At 40.4% G+C, this 24,758-nt stretch overlaps 2 protein-coding genes across 2 annotated transcripts; one reads left to right on the forward strand and one right to left on the reverse strand.

Annotated features, from left to right (window-relative positions):
• Positions 1 to 110: 110 nt before the first annotated feature.
• On the reverse strand, positions 111 to 15,670 carry ano6 (anoctamin 6). The gene is made up of 20 exons (XM_083907121.1): positions 15,550 to 15,670; positions 10,844 to 10,914; positions 10,226 to 10,354; positions 8,645 to 8,710; positions 8,252 to 8,539; positions 8,034 to 8,147; positions 7,430 to 7,545; positions 7,202 to 7,336; positions 7,002 to 7,107; positions 6,630 to 6,690; positions 6,370 to 6,515; positions 6,167 to 6,244; positions 5,426 to 5,654; positions 5,153 to 5,322; positions 4,964 to 5,061; positions 4,576 to 4,706; positions 3,425 to 3,630; positions 3,122 to 3,324; positions 2,223 to 2,328; positions 111 to 2,145 (listed from the first exon to the last, which is right to left on the reverse strand). Exons 1-20 carry the CDS (start codon positions 15,635 to 15,637, stop codon positions 1,924 to 1,926), a joined length of 2,763 nt encoding a protein of 920 aa, XP_083763247.1. The 5' UTR covers positions 15,638 to 15,670; the 3' UTR covers positions 111 to 1,923.
• A 1,316-nt stretch (positions 15,671 to 16,986) lies between these two features.
• Positions 16,987 to 23,023, forward strand: ints13 (integrator complex subunit 13). The gene is made up of 17 exons (XM_083907364.1): positions 16,987 to 17,168; positions 17,884 to 18,135; positions 18,232 to 18,306; positions 18,487 to 18,689; positions 18,798 to 18,878; positions 18,988 to 19,078; positions 19,176 to 19,304; positions 20,501 to 20,585; positions 20,802 to 20,894; positions 21,015 to 21,104; positions 21,199 to 21,377; positions 21,470 to 21,634; positions 21,762 to 21,916; positions 22,013 to 22,243; positions 22,351 to 22,481; positions 22,673 to 22,808; positions 22,884 to 23,023. Exons 2-17 carry the CDS (start codon positions 17,911 to 17,913, stop codon positions 22,918 to 22,920), a joined length of 2,106 nt encoding a protein of 701 aa, XP_083763490.1. The 5' UTR covers positions 16,987 to 17,168; positions 17,884 to 17,910; the 3' UTR covers positions 22,921 to 23,023.
• The last annotated feature ends 1,735 nt before the right edge of the window (positions 23,024 to 24,758 follow it).

The raw sequence follows: 24,758 nt of genomic DNA on the forward strand, positions 1-24,758 counted from the left end.
AAATTAAATGACACATACAGTACTTCAGAGAGTTTTTAATCTTTTACGTAAAAAAAAAAAACTGAAAATGATGAAAACTATTTTTTATAAAAACAATTTAATGACACTGTAAAATACAATCAAATAAAAACAGACATATGGTATACTGGTATACTGCTTACACATGTTTTACTTGTAGTAGAGTTGTTCAAAAATCAAAAAGGCCACGCAATAATACAACAGTGGTTTTGATCTCAGAGATCAGCAATGACACAGGAGACGATTAAATTCCTGCAGTGGCACGTCGTCACAACAAGCAGGGCAAACATCGCTTGACCAGTTCAAGCTAAAAAATAGACAAACAGACAATCAATGAGACTGTCACGGAAGAACGATGCTGAAGTAAAGGTGATATCTCTCGTCACGTCTCAGAACAGGGTTGGAATCTAAAAAAAAAACTGCAGAAAGATGCGCTTGTCAATCTGCACCACTCTGAGATCAAGTTATGAATAATAGAGAGGATTATAAATCAGCACAAACGTGCATGAAAACTGCTCAATGTAAAATGCACTTATGATAACACTCTTCCTCCTAAGAGGTAGCAGTAGCATGTAAACATCACGACACGCCACTGAAGTACTGCATCACAGGATGTAAAGTTCGGATAAAAATATGTAGTGGTCAGTGGCACAGGACTTGGACTGAACAATTTATCATATTCATTAAAAAAAAACAAGGCACTAAGCAAATCACAGTGGCTGCGATGTAATTTTTTGTTTTATATATACAAGTTCTCCCTTAAATTAGAGTATAATAGTCAATATTTTGATAGCATCTCTTAGACTCCATCATATTTTGGATCCAATACGTACTCTAACGGAACGGAAGGTTGGCTTAAATTAATTATACCACATTTCAAATCACAATATCTGTCATTAAAAATCACAATTCAGTTATTGGAAGTGCAAAACTAATAAAATAACAGTGGATTTCACTCCTATTTTAATGAAAATGGACACTATGGCTCATTTGGTAGAGCGCGTGCCCCCTGCAGTGCTTCCTCTTTTCACACTTCTATCTAATAAAGGTGAAAAAGGGCGAAACTAAAATGCATTTTTGCAAGAAATGATAAAACTGTTTTACATGTATTGTTAACCTAGTGTCTTGACAAGGACATTTCACTGCCGAGGAAACAAGGCCATCGATTTCCCACTGCAACACAAAAACAATGGGACCTCCTCCTCACCACACCCCAGTGGTTTTAAGACCAACACACACTCATCAGTGCCCATGGTGTGAGTGCCATTCAACAACAACATAACATGCGTGTGTGTGCTGACAGGAAAAAAAGCACATGTGCATCCGTTTCCAGCAACATTCTTCTTTTTGCTGTAGCATAAGACTCTTTGAGTCGTCTTGACAGATTACTACAGCTACTTTATACCAGATACAGGGGTGGGAGTGTAAAAAAAAGACCATTATTAACACAACAAAGGTTTAACAAACGGAATTTTGTATAGATTAATACTGATATTTTAGGGCAATTTTGGAGAAAGGACGGACTAAGACACCAGTGGTGCCAGTGCTAAGGCCTCATATGGCAGATATACTGTATATTTTTGTGGATGTTTTGGATTTAATTAATCAAAAATAGAAAAATCCCAACAGAAAAGCTTTTCCCCAAGCTTTTAACTGCACTGTTTAAGCTTTCAAGCCACACTTTCTAGACGTCAGACAAGGGCCATGGCTGAAAATGGCTTGACATGAGCTAAACACACAGACAAGGAGTGCACAGCATGAGGACAAGGGTTTAGGTGGTTTCTCCTTTACATTTTTCTTTTCTCTTACTCCACATTTCCCAAAATGAAGTACTCAGTTCAAGTTTGCCACCGGTTCCCAACGGGCTTTTTGTCAGTATTTTAACAGACGTCGCGCGAAGTCACGTCAGAAATCCATTTCCAGTTCTTCTCTTCCGTCTTTTGCTTCTGTCCGTTTGCGAGCGCCGTCGTCGTCGACCGGTTTCAAGCGCTTGGTCACCAGCTTGAGGTTGGTCTCGTGGAGTATAACCTGGGTTAGGTACTTCTCCCGTTTGATCTGCTCTTTGACGGCGTACGGGACGTCCGGGATCACGTAGGAGAGGATGAACTTGGTGAGGTAAACGATGTGCTGTGAAGGACAAAAATCAGTTATCATATATTTTAGATTCCCGGGGGGAAATTTTCGCGTGAAAGGTTTATACTCACCTCTAAAACAATTATAAAAGCCATTTTTGCCGCGACCACGTGCCAGTAGTAGGCGTTGTGTTCGTACTGTCTGTGATGTCCCGGAGGATAACGGAAATCTCGATACCTACAAAATAAAAGATTTCAAAAAACTTGATACAAACAATTTTGTTTTTGTTTGTTTTAAAGGGGACATACAGTATATACCCTATTTCTACAAGTTAAGCTAGTTCCCTGGTGTCCTAATGAACATGTCTGTGACATGCTTTGGTCAAAATACCATAAGGACAGCGCTGTTCAGAACACTCTGTTTAGTAGTATCTCTTTAGGTCCACCTTAAAAAAAAGTAAAACTAAACTTAAGGGACAGGAAATGACATCAGCCACAGAGGCTACTGGGAGCTAACAGCATTTGGAAAAGTGATCATTTGCAGGCTCTAGCAGGCACATTGCCGTCATATATAACATGTATCCACTGGACAGATGAATCCTCTGAGGCTGGAAGTTTGTGTAGAACTCTGTGCTACACTGTGGAGCCAAGAATATAACTTTTCGCAGACTCCCGCTCTTCCGGATACTATTGCCCTCGCCAGCACTCTCGTGTTTTTCTAGGGACAAAGCGGAGCTCCACGAGTGAACAATTCCAGGAATTTAGCTCAGTGTGATGTCCCAGTGATCGCGGCAGTCAACATCGCGTGTTGCATCTCCTGTACTTAGACTGAGGCGGACCACAAAAACATGACTGAGTCATCTTTTTTCACACTTTGCCGACTGATAGGGCCTCCAGAGTCCCAAATATAAGGATTTAAATGATTAAAAAGTTGATTTTGCATAATATGTCCCCTTTAACTTTGCAAAAATGTATTTTTAATAAAAAATTCTACTGGATGATGGCTAAAACAAAGACTCAAACCCCTGTACCTGCAGGATGTGATGGATGTGCCGTTGCCATCCATGAGCGGCCTGCTGTTGCCGGAGAAATCACTGGTTTTGAATATGGACAGCGAGCTGTTGATGTAGCCCTCCATGGTGTTATTAGAGTGCTCTCCATACGGGTACACAGAGAACGACCAGTAGTAGACGAGCCGTGGGATCATGTCTGATGTAAAGGCAATGATCATGGCCTGTTGAAACACAGTAAATACTCTGTAAATCCCGCAGCCATCATCAGATTTACGTGTAATCAGTTATTACTCATAACTGGGTTGTAAAAGAGTGACTAACATTTGTGGCAACAGCCAAGATGGCGATGCCCTGTAGGATGGGCTGCCAGGCCCCGATGTCCTGAGCCTTCTCTGGCTGGACGCGGCGAAACTGAGTGGTGATTTTCCAAGCGTCCACGCGAATCTCAAACAGGTTGTTGACCAGCGCCAGGACTGGAGCCAGAGGGAAGGAGGCCACGAACAAGGTCACGAAGCCAAACTGGATGACTGTGAGAAGACAAGATACACAAAAATAAAGACACTAACACATTTCATTGATAAATGAAGTGCGTGTTTTAGAAATAATCACAATAATAACATCATATATCAAAAAGCAATCATATCATGTTATAATCCTTTCCTGGTTATGTTATGCAAATGTAACTCCCAGAATCCTGATCCTGATTTTGAGTAATCTGGATTAGAGCTGAAACAATAACTCCTTTTTTCATGATTAAAACAAGATTTCTGATTGTCTATAACTTCTTAAAGGTGAATATTTTCTTCGTTTCTTTGCTACATATGAGAAAAAAATAATTAAAATTCAATCATTTTGGTTAGTGGACAAAACAAAACAACGATTACTCGATTAATCGTAAAAATAATCGACAAATTAATCGATTATGAAAGTAATCGCTAATCTGGATATACATTACTATTTGAGGTATTCCTACAGAAACTAGAACACTATAAAATAATTTAAACAACTTATTCTATTTTCCAAACCATCTTAAAGTAAGACATCAAGACCCACTTACAATCACATAATCAGAACTCTGAATACTGTTGTTAATATTGTGTGTAAACAGGAAAAATATATCTCCAGGTAAATTTCACATCAAAACTAGTTTAAGGCTAAAATCTGGGACAGTATGTTTTATTATTGTGTCATGCATAGAAAATATGCTTTTAAAAAATAAGTTTTTTCCAGGATCTAGATAAATAAGTACCAAACGTATTGACATTAAACCTAACAAACATTTCATTCTGTCACTATCAGTGCACCAGGTATTTCTAATTAACTAATACAGAAGAAAGTCTGACTCACTCTCACTTTCCTCATTTCACACAACTCACACAACCTGTTTTCTTTCCGATCGTTTCACCAAATCCTTTTGTAAACATTTATAAAAAAAGCGATCTAAAAAGCTTCTTCTGGATCTCGAGTCTCACCCATTTCGAGGTATTCGTAGAACAGGCCCAGTTTTGAACCGGGCTGCAGCTGATAGTCCTGCTCCCAGCGAGGGATCACCTTCTCGGACGCCACGCGGGTGCAATAGCGGGAAATCAGATTCTTCACCCACCTGCGGAGGGTTGGATGAGATCATTAGAACAACAACAAAAACTGTATTGTGCAACTTGAAATTTGAACACAAATCAAACTTCTGTCAAACGAGTTCACACAAATTAAGCCGATCGGCTGCACTCAGTTGTGTTTAGATCTCACATCGATCAACCTGTGACGTTTGGAAGTGATTTGTTTTATGTCAAGACAGATGACTGGAATAAACTCTTCTTGTCCCGCCGCTGTATACACACAAATCTGATTCTGATGACGTACGGTAACAAGACTTCCTGGATGTTGTTCCAGATGGCTTTGCCCCCCATGATGATAGACAGCTGAGTCGTCAGCTCAATCAGACAACCACCGGGGTCACACTGCAGACGCGCAGAGACACAGATTAAGACACACAAAAGTAACGGCAGGATAATCGGCATGCAACAGCGATGACGGGACAAACGCCGTTACCTCCTCGTTCCTGTATTTTCCCAAGAGATAAACTGGCTTCCCCGGATAACTGACTGCTTTCCCTTTAAAGAAGGCGATGTAGAAGCAGGAGGAGTAATAGTTGACAAACTGAAAGAGGAACATCTTCAGGGTTAAGCTGTTCTCGTAGTCCGTCTTAGTCCGCGGGAGTTCTGTTGTTGTGTGTCAAGACAAGAAAAAGGTTTACGGTTTAACAAAACGCGTACAGGTAAGAAAAGAAAAAAAAAAAAGGCCGACGTACAAGTTCAAACTCACCAAAGTCAGTGATCCAGATGGCGACGCGCTCGTAAAGCATGTTGAGGATCATGATCACGACAAAGCTGATGAGAGACGCGGTGACGGCGGTGGCCATCTGCGGCGTCACGTACTCCTTCAGCGGCTCCAGCTCCTTCAGCTCCTCGCTCCTGAATCCAGCGGAGAAGGAGAAGAAGACGGCCAGGCGGTAGACGATGATGGCCACGATGGACGCCAGAATCAACAGAATCTGAAAGGAGAAAAAAGAGAGGATCAGCATTTGAAGAATTTTCTGCAACAATTTCGATTAGGGAGCACATATTCACCATTAACTAGGTGCTTACTAACATAAATAGCATACTAGTCCTTTATTAGTAATCATTAAGCACGTATTAACACCTTATTCTACATATTCTACCTCTATTATGACATGAATTAAGATTTTTATAATTAATACATGCTTAATATGTACTAATGAAGTGCTACTATTTATTGTATTACTATTTTCAGTTAAGAAACACTTTGTTGCTGCTTGATGAATAAAACAATCAAGGTTCATGCGAGAATATGTTATTTATCTACATTAAGTTCATTTTATAAGGAGCATTAAGTTTCAAATGCAAAATTAGTATATTTATAGTAAATTAAACACCTTTTGCTTTCAGATATAATATACACACATTTACCAATATTTGTTATGGAATTATACTGGCAATATAAAAAGTGGATAGATATTTTAAAAAATGCATTCATTTACATTACCCAGAACAGGACGGTCCCTATTCCGATCGACACCCTGACACATCGGCCACATTTTGTGTAAGGAACTTTTTCTTTCACCTACAATCACAAACAAACACTATGAAATATTCATCTTAGACAACAATTTCCATGACTTTATGGACAAAACTTGTTTCTTCTTGGTTTAGTTCCTTTCTTCTTCAGTCTGTGTGTGTGTGATTTACCCCTGTGACGGGGTTTTTCCTCTCATAGATACATTTGGCCTCGTACTCTGGACGAGGCGGCTCTTCCTGCTCCAGAAACTCCACCGTGTCCCACTCGTACTCCAGCTCTGCCTGGTAACGCTTCCAAAACTCCAGGAACAACGTCACTGAAGGTTGGACGGACGGAGCAGGGAAACCATGAGACAATGGAAACGATGATGACAACATAGAAAACATAGAAAACATCCAAATGAACACATCTGATATGTAGTTGTACTTACCCCAGATAGACATGAAAACTGCAAAGACCAGTGTTCCAAAGTTATCAAATATGCAAAGTTTCTGTAATACAAGAGAGAAAGTATGACGTTTTTGCTAAAATTGGGACCCACATTTTTTTTTTTAATTTTGGACGACATAATATGGTATGACTTTTTGATTGAATTTGGACTTTAAGTTGCCAAATTTTGGATGAAATAGTATAGAATGACGTTTTTGTCTAAATTTGGACCTTCACATTTATTTCAAAAAATTGGAAAATTTTGGACGACATAGTATAGTAAGACGTTTTTGTCATATTTATATTATACTATATATATCATACTATGATTAGTAACAACAGCAAAATGAAGTCATTTATAGGTGAAACTCACTTTTGACGCCTCACACGTGCTGTTCAACCTCCAGTAGTTGCAGTACCTGTCACACTGAGGACACATCACAATGTTTCCTCCGATGTCAGGGTCACACACCTCTTTGCTGCAGAACAGAGACAGTAAAAGAAAACCAGGCATTTGTACTAAAAACAGAGTATTAAGTATGTTAAAATGGCCCGTGAGGAGATGTACAGTACCTCCAGGTGCTGGTTTCCTGAGTCTTGAATCCATAAATGAAGCAAGCCAGGCCCACGACAGCAGCTATGGCGAGCATTACGGTGTAGAAACCCAACCAGGCAAAGTAAATACCAATCTTCTCTCCATAATACTTCCTGTGAGGGGAAAAGCAAAACAATAATGACTAATGTGTATGAGCTCATTTAAACGCTGTTATTGTTACAGACAGCCCTAAAGCTCGTCTTCACCTAATTAGGTCGAGTGGCTGCATCTTATAGAAGCTTTTCGGATGAGCCCATTCTTCATAGAGCAGAAATCTCTCGTTGGGGTAGCCCGGTTCTGTGGACCTGACGTTGAACCTGCCCTGTTAATAATGAAGATTATCATAAAATAATGAGGTTTTAAAGGTGCGATGTGTAAGAAATGGATTATATGAAGATATAAAATGACCTATTGGCTTCACTGATAACAAGTATAGTCACAAAATAGACTTTAATTTGCCAAGTTTATGCTTTGGTTGTATGTTTAATACAGCACTTGAACCCAATAATATTGAATCTAGAAAGCCTCAGCACCACCTCTCAAAAACGTCTCAACCAGAGGGGAAGCAAATATTGACTTTGTCAGTGTATATTTAAAAAAATGTTTTATTGTTAGCTCTAAAGCAGACACTTTCAATCTCTGTCTGATGCTGACATTTGAAAAATGAACCAAATAGGTTCAATGTTTATTAAAATAAAGAGTAGTAGTTCGGGGTTGTTTTGACATCTTCAAATTTGACTTAGGCTTAATAACGTTGTCTTTCTTTCATTGTTTTAGCTGCACAGGAACGTAGAAAACAATGCCACTTACGTCATGGAGGGGATATGCAGCTTTGTACACTCCACCACCCAGCAGTTTAGTGATGCCAAACTTCTTTACGCTTCCTCTTATTTCATAAGGGGCACGACTCAGGATGTAATAGGCCTGGGAAAATAAGTAAAAAAATGTGTGGTCAAGATAGAGTATAGGTCCATAAAAGGTTCCTTAACCTACAAAACCAAATTAACGGCCAACACGTGACAACTCACCATCCTGCTCCTCATGGACGGAGTGAAGAAGCTGTCTCTGTCCTTCAAGTAGAACAACTCCAGGCGGTCCTTCTCGAAGGGGGCGGTGAAGAACTCGCTCTCCCTGCCGATCAGCTCCTCGCTGGGGTAGAAGTGCTTTGTGATGAAGGAGAAGAAGCGCCACGGCGAGGGCCGCGAGGACAGGTCGTTGGGCTGGATGGGGAGCTTGATGTGCAGGACCTCGGCGTACGTGCACAGCACGTCCCACGGCATGTGGATCTTGACGAACATCAATTTGGCATCTATGACCTGCAAGAAAAAACCCCAGAAAGGGAACACTGAGATAAAAGAGTGTCAAACAGAAGGGAAAATGCCTTTTGAGTGTGTGTGTGTGTGTGTGAACAACACACATACAGATTTTGTGGCCTCCAGCTCCATTCCCATCTTCATCAAGCTGGCCTCAAAGTATTCTCGCCGTCTCTACAGAGAACACAGGAAAGGATGAAATGATCAATCAAACACTCTATTGCACGTTATATCATAGATGCCAAAGTGTATAATTTCAACAAACAGAGACGGGAAGACACAACCACAACTGAAAAGCATTTCTGTTAAAGTGTTTTATACAGATAATCTGCTAACTCACTTTATATGATTGGATTTTATTCATTCATATTTAATTCTAGGGCAAACTGCTCTTCCATTTTGAAATGTCCATTCCACAGCAATGTGTCTTTATTGACACTGCACATAAAGCGCATGAATGAAAATGCCACCAGCAAGTCTGAGCAGGTTTGGTGGTTTATCACGGCTCAATTCAGGATAAACTCACAACACTAACACCCCCACAGCCACACAATTAGACTTAAATCTACTGTATTATAATAATCTATAATTAGAAAAACTGAGATTATTAAATGCAATGTTTCACCTGTTCTGTAGACAACATGAAATCATACAACTTTATTGTTTGTTGAAGCCAAACCTGTTTTTGACCACACATTTAAAAATACCTTTTAGGCAAACATGACAGGGTATTCTTAAGTAAATTTGACAATCCAATGATTTGGAAACAGCTGTTTCAGGGTGTGCCAGGCAGAGACGGCTGAACACCTAGATCCTTTCTAAGGTTTATTTTAGCTTGTGATGATTATGGACTAACAATTGCCTCAGTCCCATGAGAGCTGTGGCATGCAAAGATGCCGTTAAGCTGCTGTTTTTTAAATCATCATCATCATCATCATCATCCTGAGAAGCATTAATTCAATACATTTGTTTTTTTTTCACACATCAATGAAAACACTATTGCAGAAACACCTGACGGCCACAGTTGCAACACTGCAGGTAACTATGGTCTGTGGATCAACAGTATTGCCAAAGCGTGACATTGCACATCCCCTCGCTGCAGACCTATTGTGAAAGACGCAGGTAGTAACTAACGACACACCTGAGTATGTCGGCTCGCGTCTCTGTTTGTCCTTTGTTTGTGCCGTTTTGACGAGTGAAATTTAGATTTGCATTGTGTGGAACGTGAAGGCATTAAGTTTGGGAGTTAATAAGAAGATTTCTGGATTCAAGACATATCATCACATCACAGTTACTGTGTGTATTGTAAATGTGTGGATTTAAGCAGACAGCTACTGGATCACTATGAGTAATGAACTGAACGTCATGCCATTCTGGTGCAAATAAAACACCCTTTACAAATACTCACAGTTTGCATGTTTATTAAAGCTTGAAAGGCATGTTATATTAGATATTTCTTATGGATGAGTAAGTATGGAGTGTACATGTGAAGTTGGCGGTAGAAAATGGATGGATTTGCAAATGTAGGACTCCTAACTAAAACATGATATTATTTTCTTATTGGCATTTCAGTACATGTACGGGTACATTTGGGACTTCAAATGATGTTCTATCATCTATATCATTTAATAAAGGCAATAAATTGACACAAAAAAAAAACTTTTGTAAAACTTGTGAAACAGACCATACCTTGCGTCTCTGGAACGTGTGCCTCTTCTCAAAGTCCTTCTTGTCCTCGTCTTCGTAGACCAGGATGAAATCGATCCGCCTCACGCCGTCGTTGAAGAACAGCGACTCGGGCTTGTCGTTGAACTCCGCCTGTGGACAGAAACACGGCTCGGCGGATAATTCTGCGGCCTGGAACTCGTAAATCTCTTCTTCCATAATGTCGTACATTTTTGAAGACGTGTCGGCGAGCCGGTGCAGAGAAACTGTGAAATATCCACCTTAACCAGCCTGCTTAAGCCGTGATGTGGGGCATACAGGAGGAACGGGAAGAGTCAACAAACTTAATGACTCCCGCCCATTGTCTCTCTCTCTTCTTTCTCTCTCTCCCTTGTGGCATAACTGATTCTAATGTCTTTACAGGCATAATATGACATGTGACTACTTATGACTACACTGAAAATGATAGTTTTCATGTTTTGTTCACTACTGCAGGTAACACACTACACTTTATTATATATTAGGAGTTATAATAATAGTATACAGGTATATATACTGTACTTTATATGCAAATATGAAGAGTTTTTATGCACTTTAACGCGCTCAAATATTATAATAATACATAGATTGCAGTTGGCTCACCTGTCGTGTTTTGGTTACATTTGATCCTTCCTTTATGGAATGATATGTTGGTAAAAACTCCTCAGGATAAACTGTGAAAAAAAAAAAAAACATGTGAGACACATCAAGACGTCACTAATAAAGTAATAAAGTAAACATTTTCACGTGTCTGAAGGCTTCAAAACGGCAGTTCAAATACTTATGGGTGACATCACGGCCGGTCGCCACTCGAAAAGGTGCCGTTAAGTGTTAAAAAATGGCCACTCAAGCTGAACTCACTAACACTAAATTAATGTGACTTGTTGTGAACGTTGTACTTTATGAATTATGCAAACCAGGGTTATTATGAACAGACATCTCAACCGTTTGGTAGAGGCCTGTATCTGAAATGCTGTCGGGTCTAATAAAAAAAAATTAAAAAAAGTTTGTCATTATGGTTATCATAAGGAAATAAAATAAAAATAATAAAAAATGTACATAAATAATTTTTCCTTTGCTTTTTTCTTGGTGCGTACCTTAAAAAGCTTACGTTTTTCTCACACATTTTTACGACAAATATCAATTAGCCATGGCTGACAATAAAAAAACACATATAAAAACATGTGGCAGCATCTGACTTTCAAAATAAAAGCAATTTTGGCTCGCCAAGAGCGATTTATTTTATAATGCACATCTTAAAATTCATTTTATTATGAAAATCAAACTATTATTTATTTGCCAATAGTTGTGTTCATATCTAACTATGAATATAATATTGTATTACTGACAATAGATCCTCCAGAATCCTACACACTGGCCCTTTAATGCCCCTGCTGCTCACTGGAGCAGTGCAGTTACTGTTACTCATTACCAAAAACAAAAACACAGACTGGAGGTTTGACCCAATAACTATTGTCTCACAAGCTTGTTTTTCTCAAACCTCACACTGTTCATTCTGCTTTTTTTTTTTTTTTTTCAACCAACAACCCGCTCACCACAATGCCATGTACTACACGCAGGGAAAAAACATAAAAAAAGAAAAAAAGAAATAGGTCACAGCCGACTGCAGTCAACATTTTTGACCTGTGGAACGATTCATTTAGAAATCAGCATGGAGCTGACCACATCAACACGAGGCCATACATCTACAGTGCCCTCTGTTATCATCCTTTCTTTTATTGAACTCACACTAAATCATCCAATAAGGAAAGTCTTGTCATATTTCCATTCAAAGCGGAACATTAAGAGGAAACTAAGCAAAGACAGATGTTGTTTTCAAAACACTTGCCATAGAAACCGCATGGGAAACTTAATCAAATGAGGCTTTCACCCTTTTCAAAGTTTTAACGTTTCTCCCACTTTAAAAAGTGAGTCACATTAAAAAGCTAAATTCCCTTTGGCCATTGGTTTTTATGTTTTTTTTCCCTCACACTGAAGTATTTTGTTTTCTGCTGTTACCACTTTAGTCTCATGTGATTCAAAAGGGGCACCACCTACTGAGTCAGTGTACACCGAGACGAGGCCGAGGACTCCGACTCTCGGTCGTCAGCCACACGTTTGCCAGCCATAAAAAAAATCTGCTTTCATGGTTGGGTATAACCCACCCTGCCAAGACTCACTTCCTCTCAAGAGCACATTCTTTGTAGCAACAGAAAATATACAAACAGGAAACAATATGATTCTTTCAAGTCCCCCGCCTGAAAACCCCTCCCACCCCTGCAACATTATACACGGTTCACTGTCTTATTTGAATTCCCTTCTTACAATCTGACAGGAAATTCTTTACTAAGTCAAGCAAGGGGACATTTTACGACAGTTGGTTGGACTGGAACAGAGCTTCTTGGAGTGAAATGAATCACTATTTTTTTTCCAGCAGGGGAACCCCTTCACTAACCAACATTACATTTACTGTAACAACAGAATAAAAGACTTCATCCTGCATGACCTTGAGCATATTATTCAGTTAACATCAACGTTATTTTGCCTATTTTACACTATTGTAACTATAATGTCGCTTTTCCACTACATGGTCCCGGCTCGACTCGCCTCGGCACAGCACGTTTTTGTTGCTTCTCCATCACCGGGTACGTTTTTTAATACCTGCTCTTACGACGATCCATGCGAGCTGAGCCTAGCAGAGCGATACTTATACTACGAATGTGTGACGTCGTCAGACTGCAGGCCACCGATTGGTCAGAGTGCCGTCACAGGAAGAAGCACGAGCAAGACGTCCGACACAGGAATCAAACCGAAATGTAGATCAGTTAATAAGACTACAAAAATCCTGAAAACTTGGGTTAATCTCCGACGTTTAGCACGGAAAATGTAAAAAATCTTAATATTTAACAGCGGAGTCTGCTGTATTTAGCGATAGCACTGCGGATAGCCTGCGTTAGCGAGCGACGAGCTGCATCACAAACCCTTGCCGCTGTATTTCGGTTCAGTTTTCACGATTCTGTGAACAAATCTTTTTTCATTAACTGACTGAATGAACTGCGCTGAGTTATTGTATCTTATGAATAGGTGCTATACAAACCAAACATGAATTGAATTGACCTGCGATGGACTGGAGACATGTGGAGGATAAAGCGGTAGAACATGAATTAAAACAAATAGAGTACAACGGGATAGTTCAGGTATTTTGTAGTGGCCGATTTAACGCAGAATCACAGTGTTATATACAGTAAACACCGTTCCTATGCAACACCATATTATCGTGTAGAAAATGTGTGAAGAAATCTGGGTGTAGGAATGTGTCGAGAATATATTGTGCTACAAGAAAAAGCGCCGTCTGACAACATGGTAAACCTCAACATATTTAGAAATATGGCGTACGGTCAGTAGGGTCTACTTTATACTACGTTTTTTTCTCTGCTGTCTTCGTTTACATAAAAACAAGTTCCCACGTCGTCTCCCTCTCTGAAAGCTGTTGACCTTTCACAAACCCCCGCCTCGAAAGAAAACAGAAATGAACTATCCCTTTAATCAAAGTGTATTCTGGCACAATGTTTGGTATTTTCCATGCAGTCGGGGACTTTTGCATATTACTGATCGCTAACCCGAGGGACTGTTAGTGTTCCACTGAGCTGTGAGCGATTTCGAGTGGACGCAACATTAAGACAGTGAACCACTGTGGACACAATGGACTGAAAGAGGCTGACACTACAGGAATTTATGGACTGACAACTGCACATGTACGTCACACTGTGTCTGTACGTAATCCAACACTGGCTCTCCTCACTTGCTACGCTGCGGTTTCACTTCATACCTGGGAATGTGAGACACGCAAATAGACAAAGGATCAACGCTCGTAGCTGCCAATTTCCACAAAGCTTCTATGAATTTAACAGGAATGTTACTGGACACGAGTTGTGTTATTTATTTAATAACTGTCTATAAGCACTGCTCAAGATACAAGTGGTTTTTTTTTTAAAGGTGTGTGAGCCAGTCCTCCACAGATGTTTTGCACATGTAGGAAACATCTAATAGTGACAGCTTCGTTTTTACTCACCTACTTCAAACTTTAACTATTAACACAGAGATCATGTTTTTGAATGAAGGCAGAAATGGATAAAACATAATCCCATGTTTGTTTATATCGGATTATTGTATGGATTATACGATACAAAAGTATTATGCAGTCTTGTATAACGTAACTAAAAGGGATAACTGTGCAAAAGTAGAAGTATTTTACAAGAAAATGACTTTGGTAGAAGTTGAAGTAATTTTTGTATTATAATATTACTTCAGTAAAAGCATTAAAGTATATGACATTTACTGTACTTAAGTATGAAAAATTATTTTCTGATATAAAAGTGAAATTAAAAGTAGGAAAAAAGTGAGTTGAGCCATGGTGGCTCAGCGGTAAGGCGAGGTGTCTTTCAACTGGAAGGCTGTGGGGTCAATTCCTCTGACATAATACCAGTGTTGTAACTGGTATTATGTTAGAGGATATGGTTGATTATTATACTGTTTTTTACGTGTATGTATCATACATAATTATGTGTGTATGCATTTTATTGGATGAGCATATTTACACATAGTGTGTGTTATAGTGTTGATATTATTTTATTATTAGAAATGTTGCGTCATATTGGATTATTTTAACCAACGCACCCTTGTAATGTTGTAGCTGGTCACTCATGTATTTTTATACTATATATAATCTAATTGTTTTATTCTACAGTCTGTATTCACTATATAACACATCTACCTGCAACGTGCAATATTTATATAGCCTTTATTCATTACATACTTGTTTCTGTACATAATGCACATAGTCCTTTTTTTATTTTAATCTTTCTCTAATCCCTTGCTTCTTTTGTGTTGTCTAATTTTGGGGATAAATAAAGTGTATCTTAACTTAAGCTTTATGATCAGATTAACAGAAAGTTAAGTATCAAACAATTATGCGATTAATCGATGACTAAATGGCTTTGTTGTCGCTTCTTAAATGTGAGTATTTTCTGGATTCTTTGCTCCATTAAACAAAGAAATAGAAAGAAAACACATTGGAGAAATGTCACCATGTCCAGGTTTTTTTTTCAAAAAGTACTCGATTAATCGAGAAAATAATCGGCAGATGAATCGATTATGAATGCTTGACGATAGTGTTGCGCACATAAATGAAACTTGTAACCAGGGATTATACCCACACACACACACACACACACACACACACACACACACACACACACACACACACACACACATAAAAACTATTGCGACAGAAAAAGTAGTTCTCTTACCCATGTCCTCTTCTATCATGCCCAGTTCAGCCTCCATCTCTTCAGTCTCGGACACAGAATCCATCTCCAAAATGTCGTTGTCGCTCATTGTTGCAGCCGAAAAACAACAACAACAACAACAACAACAACAACTTTACAATGTTACGACGAGCGACACTGCGTTGCTGTGTGATTTCTTCTCCCCCGCGCCGCCGCAGCGCATTCTCCTTGTATTTCTCAATGTCGCTTCATGAAGTTTCCTTCAGGTTGAGACTTGAGAGAAGCGGCAGCAGCAGAAGAAGCAGCAGGAGAACTCATTGCCACACACGGGTGGGGCTGCAGAGGAGGCGGAGAAGAAGAAGAAGAGAGAGAGAGAGAATAGAGGGAGAATCTGTGTGTATGTGTGATACCACTTTATTAGGAACAGCAGTGCAACACACACACACAGTCTCAGCCAAAAGCTTCATGACTTCATGAAAACATGTCATTAAAGTGTATTTGTCTTTTCCAAAAACAACAACAACAACAAACAAATCAACGGTTCGTGCCAAAAGTAGTTTTGCCCACTGTTTACATTTCTGTAAGCCGCGCCATCCTGTCACGTGGTTAACTCTTAAATATGATGGCGCCCGGGAGAAATATTGTTTCTGTATTCTTTGATGTAAATATTTAAGGTGTTACTAGCTTCATGTCATGTGACCCAGTGGTTTTGATTTCAATCTAAAAAAACAAAGTGATAAAATGCCTCCACGGGGACGCATACATATATGCAACGTAGTATTAATTTGAATGTTAATCAATTAAAACATATACAAGGACACGTACATACGGAAGAGGATTAGGGCCAAATGCAAAAAAAGGAAAGAAAAATAATAATAACTGGGATACAGCCTGACTTCTGAGATTAATCTGAGAGTCAGAATTCTGACTTTTCCCCTCAGAATTCTGAGATTAACGGGATTTATTCTTTTTTTAAATTTAAATCGGAATTCTGATCCCGCCTCTGCTTTGTTTTAAAAACTTGTTTTAATGTACAGCTGTGAGTTTGTCGATTTTATTTTATGTTTTGTACCGTTTGTATATACCAAGAAGTACACTAAACACAAAGTGAAACTTTGCGAAGTAAAGTTACTTGAAACTCCTCTGCATCCGGATTATAGATTATTTACATATGGGTTGACTGTGTGTGTATATGTTACACATGTGATCTATGATCTGTAAAGTAAATCTCGCGCAGACGCGGAACGGTCTAATCGTGCGGCCCACAACAGGGGGAAGAATTACGGTGACGGAACACCAGTAGACATATCTGCTAATAACAATCGACTTACAAGTGTATTGTTTCTTAGTTCGTTCACGTGTGTTAACACACTGTTAGTAACTATTTCTTCAAAGTGGATTGAATAGTAAAACACCCCTGTTCGTGTTTAACAGACGCCACAATGGGTGAATGTTCGCGTCGCCGGTGATGAAAGTGAATCAGCAGACAAATGATTCCGCCTCGTATTAGCTAACAGGCTAAAGCGGTGGACTGAGCACACATCTCGTATATTACTTTTAACGTAACCTTGAGGAAATAGAGACAGTTTCACACACTTCCGATTAATTCCTGTCCGTGCGGCGTTCAAGGTTTTCTCCGGGTAAGTTAACATTTACAAACCAACGGGAATATTTAGCTGCGAGTACGTTTTTTTTAGCGTAGTGGACGTCAACTGTAATTTGCGCTAAACACAGTAGTGCAACGACGTGTAGATACTGCATGTAGTGGATGCTACAGCATTTGATATTAGTGTGCATTTGGATCTCACAATAACTCGATCGTGGTGAAATTTCATCATTAAGATTATCGTAAATGTAGAAACTTGTCAGTATTTGACGTGAGAGACTTCAAAATGCTGTCTACTTCGCAAAGAAACAGTCCTAGTGGTTATTTTTAAAGTTCCATTAGGGGGATGGGATGTCAGGATTGTTGATAATACTAATACACGTTATATGTAAAGCACTTTTCATCACAAGGCGTCTTGCCTGGTCAAGGAGATAACGAAGCCTAAGAGTCCACAATATTTGTGCACATTTTCTATAATTTCAATGATAAAAAACAAATAAAGGTAGAGTACAAATCAAAGGCTCTGTCCATTAATGTTCAAGAGCCTAAAAACAATATATTTTTTATATGATCTTTACTACGATCACACAAATATTGTGAATCACACTTACATTAGTCACAATAGTATATAGTAGACTGTAAATGATAGAAAGATACTATGCTAACAATTATGTCAATGTGATTCTGTAACTGCAAGACACATTAACCAGACACTAAACGTGGCTGTATATTTCTTATAATACTTACAGGTCAGCACATAACTGCAGATTTGCAAAATGAAGATGTTCTCGGTGTCTCACAAGACGGTCTTTGTGGTGGACCACTGTCCCTACATGGCCGAGTCCAGTCGTCAACAGGTGGAGTGCGACGTGCTGACAAAGAGCCGAGCTCAAGGCGTTATTCCTTTGGCCCCCGTGTCCAAGTCCCTGTGGACCTGTGCCGTGGAGTGTTCCATGGAGTACTGCCGCATTCTCTATGATGTTTATCCACTGAACAAACTGGTTAGATCATTTTGGTATTCATTATTTTTATTTATATTTAAAAGTAGCACTAATTCTGATTTTATTAATATTGTCTGCCACCTCTTTCCTTCACAGGTTAATTACATTGTGAGTGATTCAGAGTTTCACATATTAAACACCTGGAGGCAAGAGGGTCAGAGCATTCATGAGGTAAAACTCTATAACTGTATTCAAACACTGTGTGTTCAGCAGTTCCAGACAGTTCACATTTTAGAGAAGTGCAACATTGCCACCAATACATCGGTGACCATATTTTTGCAGAAGTCTTCTTCAGAACTGCACTTGCAATATGATTTTTTTTTATGGTTTCCCTTCCTCCCTCCCTGGCAGCTCATGGCAGCTCTGGCAGCTGTAGGGCCACCTAACCCACGCGAAGACCCAGAGTGTTGCAGCATCCTCCATGGGCTCGTTTCCGCGGTGGAGTCGTTATGCAAGATCACAGAGTTGCAGCACGAGAAGCGCATCGCCCTGATGGACACAGCAGAGAGAGTTGCCAACAGGGGGCGCATTATCTGCCTCACCAATGCCAAAAGGTAAACGCGCTAGAGTCTAAATATTATAATATACCAACTAAAATATTCACAGTTATCAGTATACTAAATGATCTAATGTAAGACTTGCTTTTTATTTTAATCTTACAGTGACACTCATGTTCGCATGTTGGAAGACTGCATCCAGGAAACCATTATGGAGCAAAACAAGCTAGCAGCAGGCTCCGACAGGTCAGTGTTGCATATTGTTCTTATTTGAGAAATATACTGCAATGCTGTGATTTGATAGCTACGTCATAGACTTGTTTTCTTATATTTAACTCATTATTCTGTGTTTCAGGCTGATGGCCATTCAGCAGTGTGATCTGGTTTTAATCCACATTTACCCACAAGGCGAGGACACGCTGGTGTCTGACCGCCCAAAGAAAGATGTGCGTGCTAAGCGTTTTTTTTGTCTTTATCTTTATCCATAAAACAACATATAATCGAACCACACGATGGTTTTTTTTGTTTGTCTCGCTGTCACAGATCTCTCCTCTGCTAACCAGTGAGGTTCATAGTGTTCGCGCCGGGAGGCACCTCTCCACCAAACTCAACATTCTCGTCCAGCAGCACTTTGACTTGGCCTCGACCACCATCACGAACATTCCCATGAAGGTAAGGGCGCTCCTGCCCTCTGCTCTGGCCTTGCACATGCCTTGTCTTAAGTGATACATTTTAATGCTTATTTTTTTTCATTTTCTTCTATATCAATGTTGTCATGTCTAGAATGCAGCTCACCACTTTTTTACTTGAGGATTGCTTTTCTTTATTTGAACTCTCTCGCAGCTTTTTCCTGTTTTTCTCCATGCTTGCTTAATCTTCATTTGTTAGCTCTTCCTCAACTCAAATGACCATGATAATTTACAGTATCTTTTTTTTTTTTATCTTTTAATTTAACTCATCTGCATGTTGATATGACTGTGAACCTGCTGCTGGTTTCATGCTGTATTTTCTGTTTTGCTAGCCCACATTAAATGTTTGCGAACAGGTTAGTACACGTTACCACACACACATGCAAGTGAGGAAGGAGCAGAGGTTACACTATATATATTTTCAGCTGTCGTGTTGCAAAGAGGCTTAGTTTATTTACAGATGTGCCGGTGATGCCTCAGTGATGAATAGGCAACTCTGGTCTCATGTGGACAATCTGAGAATTTACAGTTACATCCCTTTGTTCAGTTAAATTATGGAATTACTTTAATCCACTATTCTCTTTTAGAAGAATTTGAATTCTTAGATATTGGTTTGTTAAGTAGAATGTGAATGCTCGGTTCACCTTCTGACAATTCAAGACATCTGTGACCAGCATTGCCTCTTCTGAGTGACTCAAATCTGTTTAAAAAGTTGTCCTTCAACTTTCCTCACATCTTTTGTCTCCCTCATCAGATCCCCCTCACTCTCCCTTTAGTGTCTTTGTGTGGTTCATTGTGCTCTTCCTAGTTTTTTTGTTTGTTCTTTAATCTGACCATCCTCTTTATGTGTTTAAACACAATTCCACCTGTAACGATCATTAAAGCTTGTGATTTGCCCCCATTTCGAGGCCACAGCCGAAATACGATAAACAATGATGATCAAATGAGTAATTGCTCGACAGAAGCAATGTTTTGTGTCAATGAAATAACATTAGTTTCTTTTATATATGAAAGCAAATATTTAGCATTTCCTTTCTGTTTGTCATTATCATTTACCTTTTGGAACATGAAATCAGCAGTGTGTGTTTTTGTGTTTGTGTGCACACACACCAGTGTATATGTTTGTGTGTATTGTGTGCGCGCTCACCTGTATTTGTTATTCTCCATGGGGACGGGCAGGAAGAGCAGCATGCCAACACATCAGCCAACTATGACGTGGAGCTCCTGCATCACAAAGACGCTCACCTGGAGTTCTTTAGGAGCGGTGGGTATTTCTGTTGAAATGAAAACGGAAGCAAGGCAGGGTTATAGATCCAGAGATAAAAGCTTTAGACACAAATGCACAAAATTAAGTAAATAAATCAAATATTTCTATATCAATAAACTGACAAATATTGTGTACAATTGTCTCCAGGTCTGCAGCTTCACCATTATTCAATCATTGCAATTTAATAATTGACATTTCCTTCTGATTGTGCAGGAGACTTGCACATGGCCGGCTCCAGCACTCGGGAAAATGGACTCAAAGAGACGGTTACGCTGAAATGGTGCACTCCTAGAACCAACAGCATAGGTGGGCACAGCGAGTTCTCAGGTTTAATCATGTTCTATTATCTTTATAATCAGTTAATCAGGTAACAGATGTTTTAGAAGATATTACATGTACCTTTTTTCTCCCCCACACAAACCCCAGAACTCCATTACTGTACCGGAGCCTATCGCATCTCCCCCACAGATGTAAACAGTCGTCCGTCGTCATGTTTGACCAATTTTCTTCTTAATGGTGAGATGGAGAAACACTGTAGCAGTGTCAGAGCTGATCTACACCAACTGTATGAGTAGTTTGGCAATTGCTGTCTCCATCTCACCATATACAGGTCGATCAGTGCTGCTGGAGCTGCCCAGGAAGTCAGGCTCAAAAGTGATCAGCCACATGCTCAGCAGCCACGGTGGCGAGATCTTCCTGCACGTTCTCAATAGCAACCGATCTACTCTGGAGGACCCACCCTCCATCAGCGAGGGCTGTGGAGGCCGAGTGACAGACTACAGAATCACGGTGAGTCCAGCTCACCTCCATCTGTGCTGGAAATATTCACCAGAACCATGTCGATGGAGATGATATTTATATTCTTTCTCTCTCTTCCTCAGGACTTTGGCGAATTCATGAGGGAGAACCGGCTAACTCCGTTTTCAGAGTCGTCTCACAATCCGGCGGGCAAGCTGCCAGCTGAGAGGGCCAAGGCGCAGCTGGAGCGTCACACTCGATACTGGCCAATGATCATATCACAGACCACAATTTTTAACATGCAGGCAGTAAGCAGCACTTAGGATTTTTAAATTTGTCTCGTTCCATGATGATCTCTAGTGGACATAATATATACTGCATCTGCCTTTTGTTTTTTTCCACGTCCATTTGGCTCAGTTGTTCTTTTTGTCTTAGGTGGTTCCTCTAGCCACCCTGATAGTGAAGGAGACTCTGACTGAAGACGACGTTCTGACCTGCCAGAAAACGGTTTACAACCTGGTAGACATGGAGAGGAAGAACGACCCACTTCCCATCTCCACTGTGGGATCCAGAGGCAAAGGCCCCAAGAGGTTTTTTTTACTACAAAATCTAAAAATAAAGCTCGACATCCTCCATCCGGTGTTTTGAGATAAATCACTTTTTTTCTCCTTTGTTTGTATTTCCAGAGATGAACAGTATCGTATTATGTGGAACGAGCTGGAAACATTAGTGAAAACTCACGCCGGAGCCACCGACAGACACCAGCGGGTTCTGGACTGCATCATCGCCTGCCGCAGCAAACCTCCCGAAGAGGAGGAGCGAAAAAAGAGGGGGAGAAAGAGGGAGGAGAGGGAAGACAGAACGGAGAAAAATGGCACCAAGGACACAGAAGACAAAAGCTGGCAGGACTCAGAGAGGTGATGAGGGGGGGAAAAAAGAGTTGCTTAAATATCGGTTGCTTTTGGACAGAATGGGACACTGACTCTCTTTTTTTATGTTATACTATCTTGTTTCTAATCTAAAGGCTAAAGGGTTTGCTGGATAAAGAAGAACCGGAGTCAGAAGTGATCAAGGATTCTCCGGACTCTCCAGAGCCGCTCAACAAGAAACCGCGCCTGGCGACAGAGGAGGCTCAACCTCCAGAGCGAGCAAAAGGTAGATACTCATCAGGCTGGATCTCTTCAAAACAGAAAACTAGATCAACTTTTTCAAACTGCTTTTGTAAGGTTTTGTAAGGTCAAAGACTCTTAATATATGAACAACTGTGTCGGTTATTATCAAGTATGACATCATTGAGGCCACACTTGCGGCATCTTTTATCTGCTACCTCTCCCATGTCGCTGCAGGTCCCGTGTCGCTCCTCAGCATGTGGACCAATCGCATCACCACGGCCAATTCCAGGAAGCACCAAGAGTTTGTTGGAAGAGTGAGCTCAGTCAACAACAAGTTTGAGTTGTACCAACACCTGAAAGAAGAGAATGGGTGAGTAACTGTGAAATATCACATCACGTTCAGTAATGTGTGCATCTTCTCACCCAAAATGTTGTCCGTTTCCAGGATGGATGTTCATGAAAATGGCAAGGCCACCAGATGATGCACCTCCCTCCAGATACAGCACATCATGCTCCACCCAACTCCAAGAATGAGATTATGGATCAGTGTTTTTCAGACTTTTGGAGCCATCTTGCGTCATCAAAACAAAAAGGACCATAAAATGATGAACTCAAACAATGGATTTGTAATTTTATTTTTTACCCATGAATTTGTAGATATATCTGATCACATGTTTTGTGACACAATAAATGCTGTCAGTAGAGAACTTCGCTGTTTGCTTATGATTAAATACATTTTTGGGTCCGTCACTTGAACCAGGGAAAACACATTTGGAGTTAAAAGAGTGCTTAATTCTATATCAACCATTTGAGGAACTGGAACAGTAAGATCATGTTGGTACAAACATGAGGATTTCCCTGCTTTGTTTGTTTTAACTATATATCTGAGAAATCATAATATGGAGGACGAGGCCGCAGGGCCTTGTCACGCATGTTTGGTCTTTTCTCAACTGGAAGTTGCCTCTCATCTTGCGTGAGATTGATCCAGAGTCTCAGTGGAGGAGGAGGCAGCAACGGAGGCCGCCTTGGACCAACAGCACTTAGATCTCTGCTGTGAACTGAGAGCGGGCGATTTGAAGGCCAGGTGGTGACTGTTCTTGACGTCCCAGAACCTTTGCAGAAGTAAAGAGCGACAGCAACGAGGAGGATGATTAAGATGAGGAGGCAGACGACGAGGAGAGCTGTAAACATAGCAGCCATCCACTGATAAGAGTTGGTCTGCTGTGAGTTGGGAGTGATGGGTGTAGATGCAGATGAGTTACAGGTGGGACATAGGGAAGTATTGGTGCTTGAACCTGGATTCATAGTGGTATACTCGGCAGTGGTATAACTGACAAATGTGGGAGGAGGAGATGCAGTAAAACAGTCCTGTCTGTAGCTCACAGGTCCAATTTTAGTGATGGGAAACTCTGGAAGCATTGCGTCTCTGAATTTAAGGTTGACAGATCCATCTGCAGACGCCATTGCCAACCACATTGTGTGTATTTTATCAACATTGCAATGTGTTCTCCTGATTTGCCGCATCTCACAAAAGGTGTGGTTGTACCACGAAACCACTGTGGACCCAGGAGTCATGGAAACAACAGAAAGGTGGTGGCTGTAGGAGCTGTTGAAGTAGCCAGACAGTTTCCTCAGCAGGACGTCCACAAGGTGGCGACGACGGAGGATGGAATGGAGGCTGCGTTGAGCTGTCATGGTGAAAAAGTGACAAGGTTCAACAGATCCAGCGTCATTGGAAGCGCAGTGCTCAGACCCCGTCTGTCCCGGGCGACCAGGAGGAAGTGCTGAGGAGCAAACTTCATGTCCACCTCCAGAGGAACCCCATGAAGCTCCAGACCATCCAGAGCCAACCACGTACCAACACTGAGGGGAGGCCCGTCAGTCAGTCTGATCTCCAGGGAGAGTGCATCTGCTTCACCGTCTTCTGGATCCAGAAAGGTTTTAGACGGGATCGAGTAGAGAAAGGGGAAACCAACAGTGGCCACGAGCACTGGAATGGACTGCAACACTTTGGGGGGTAGATTCAGGGAATCTAAAAAGTAAAAGAGGTTGGTATGAATGTTAAATGGCTTTGCACTTCAACACCTACATTGAATAAACGGCATAAAATTGCATTGAATTAGATGTACCCTCACCAATTGAGCAAATAAACTATAAAGACCAAAATAAAGCAGGTGGAGTCTGCATATAGGGACAAAGAGCAGGTACTTATACAATTTACTGAATAAAAGGAACAAGAAAGGAATTGCCTGGGTACATCATGCAGTGAAGAAGAGGAGATTCATAACAGGATCACCGTTGGCAAGCACTTACCTGACAT

This window comes from Microchirus variegatus (assembly GCF_963457635.1).
Source record: "Microchirus variegatus genome assembly, chromosome: 20".
In the NCBI taxonomy this organism is placed as follows: Eukaryota; Metazoa; Chordata; class Actinopteri; order Pleuronectiformes; family Soleidae; genus Microchirus; species Microchirus variegatus.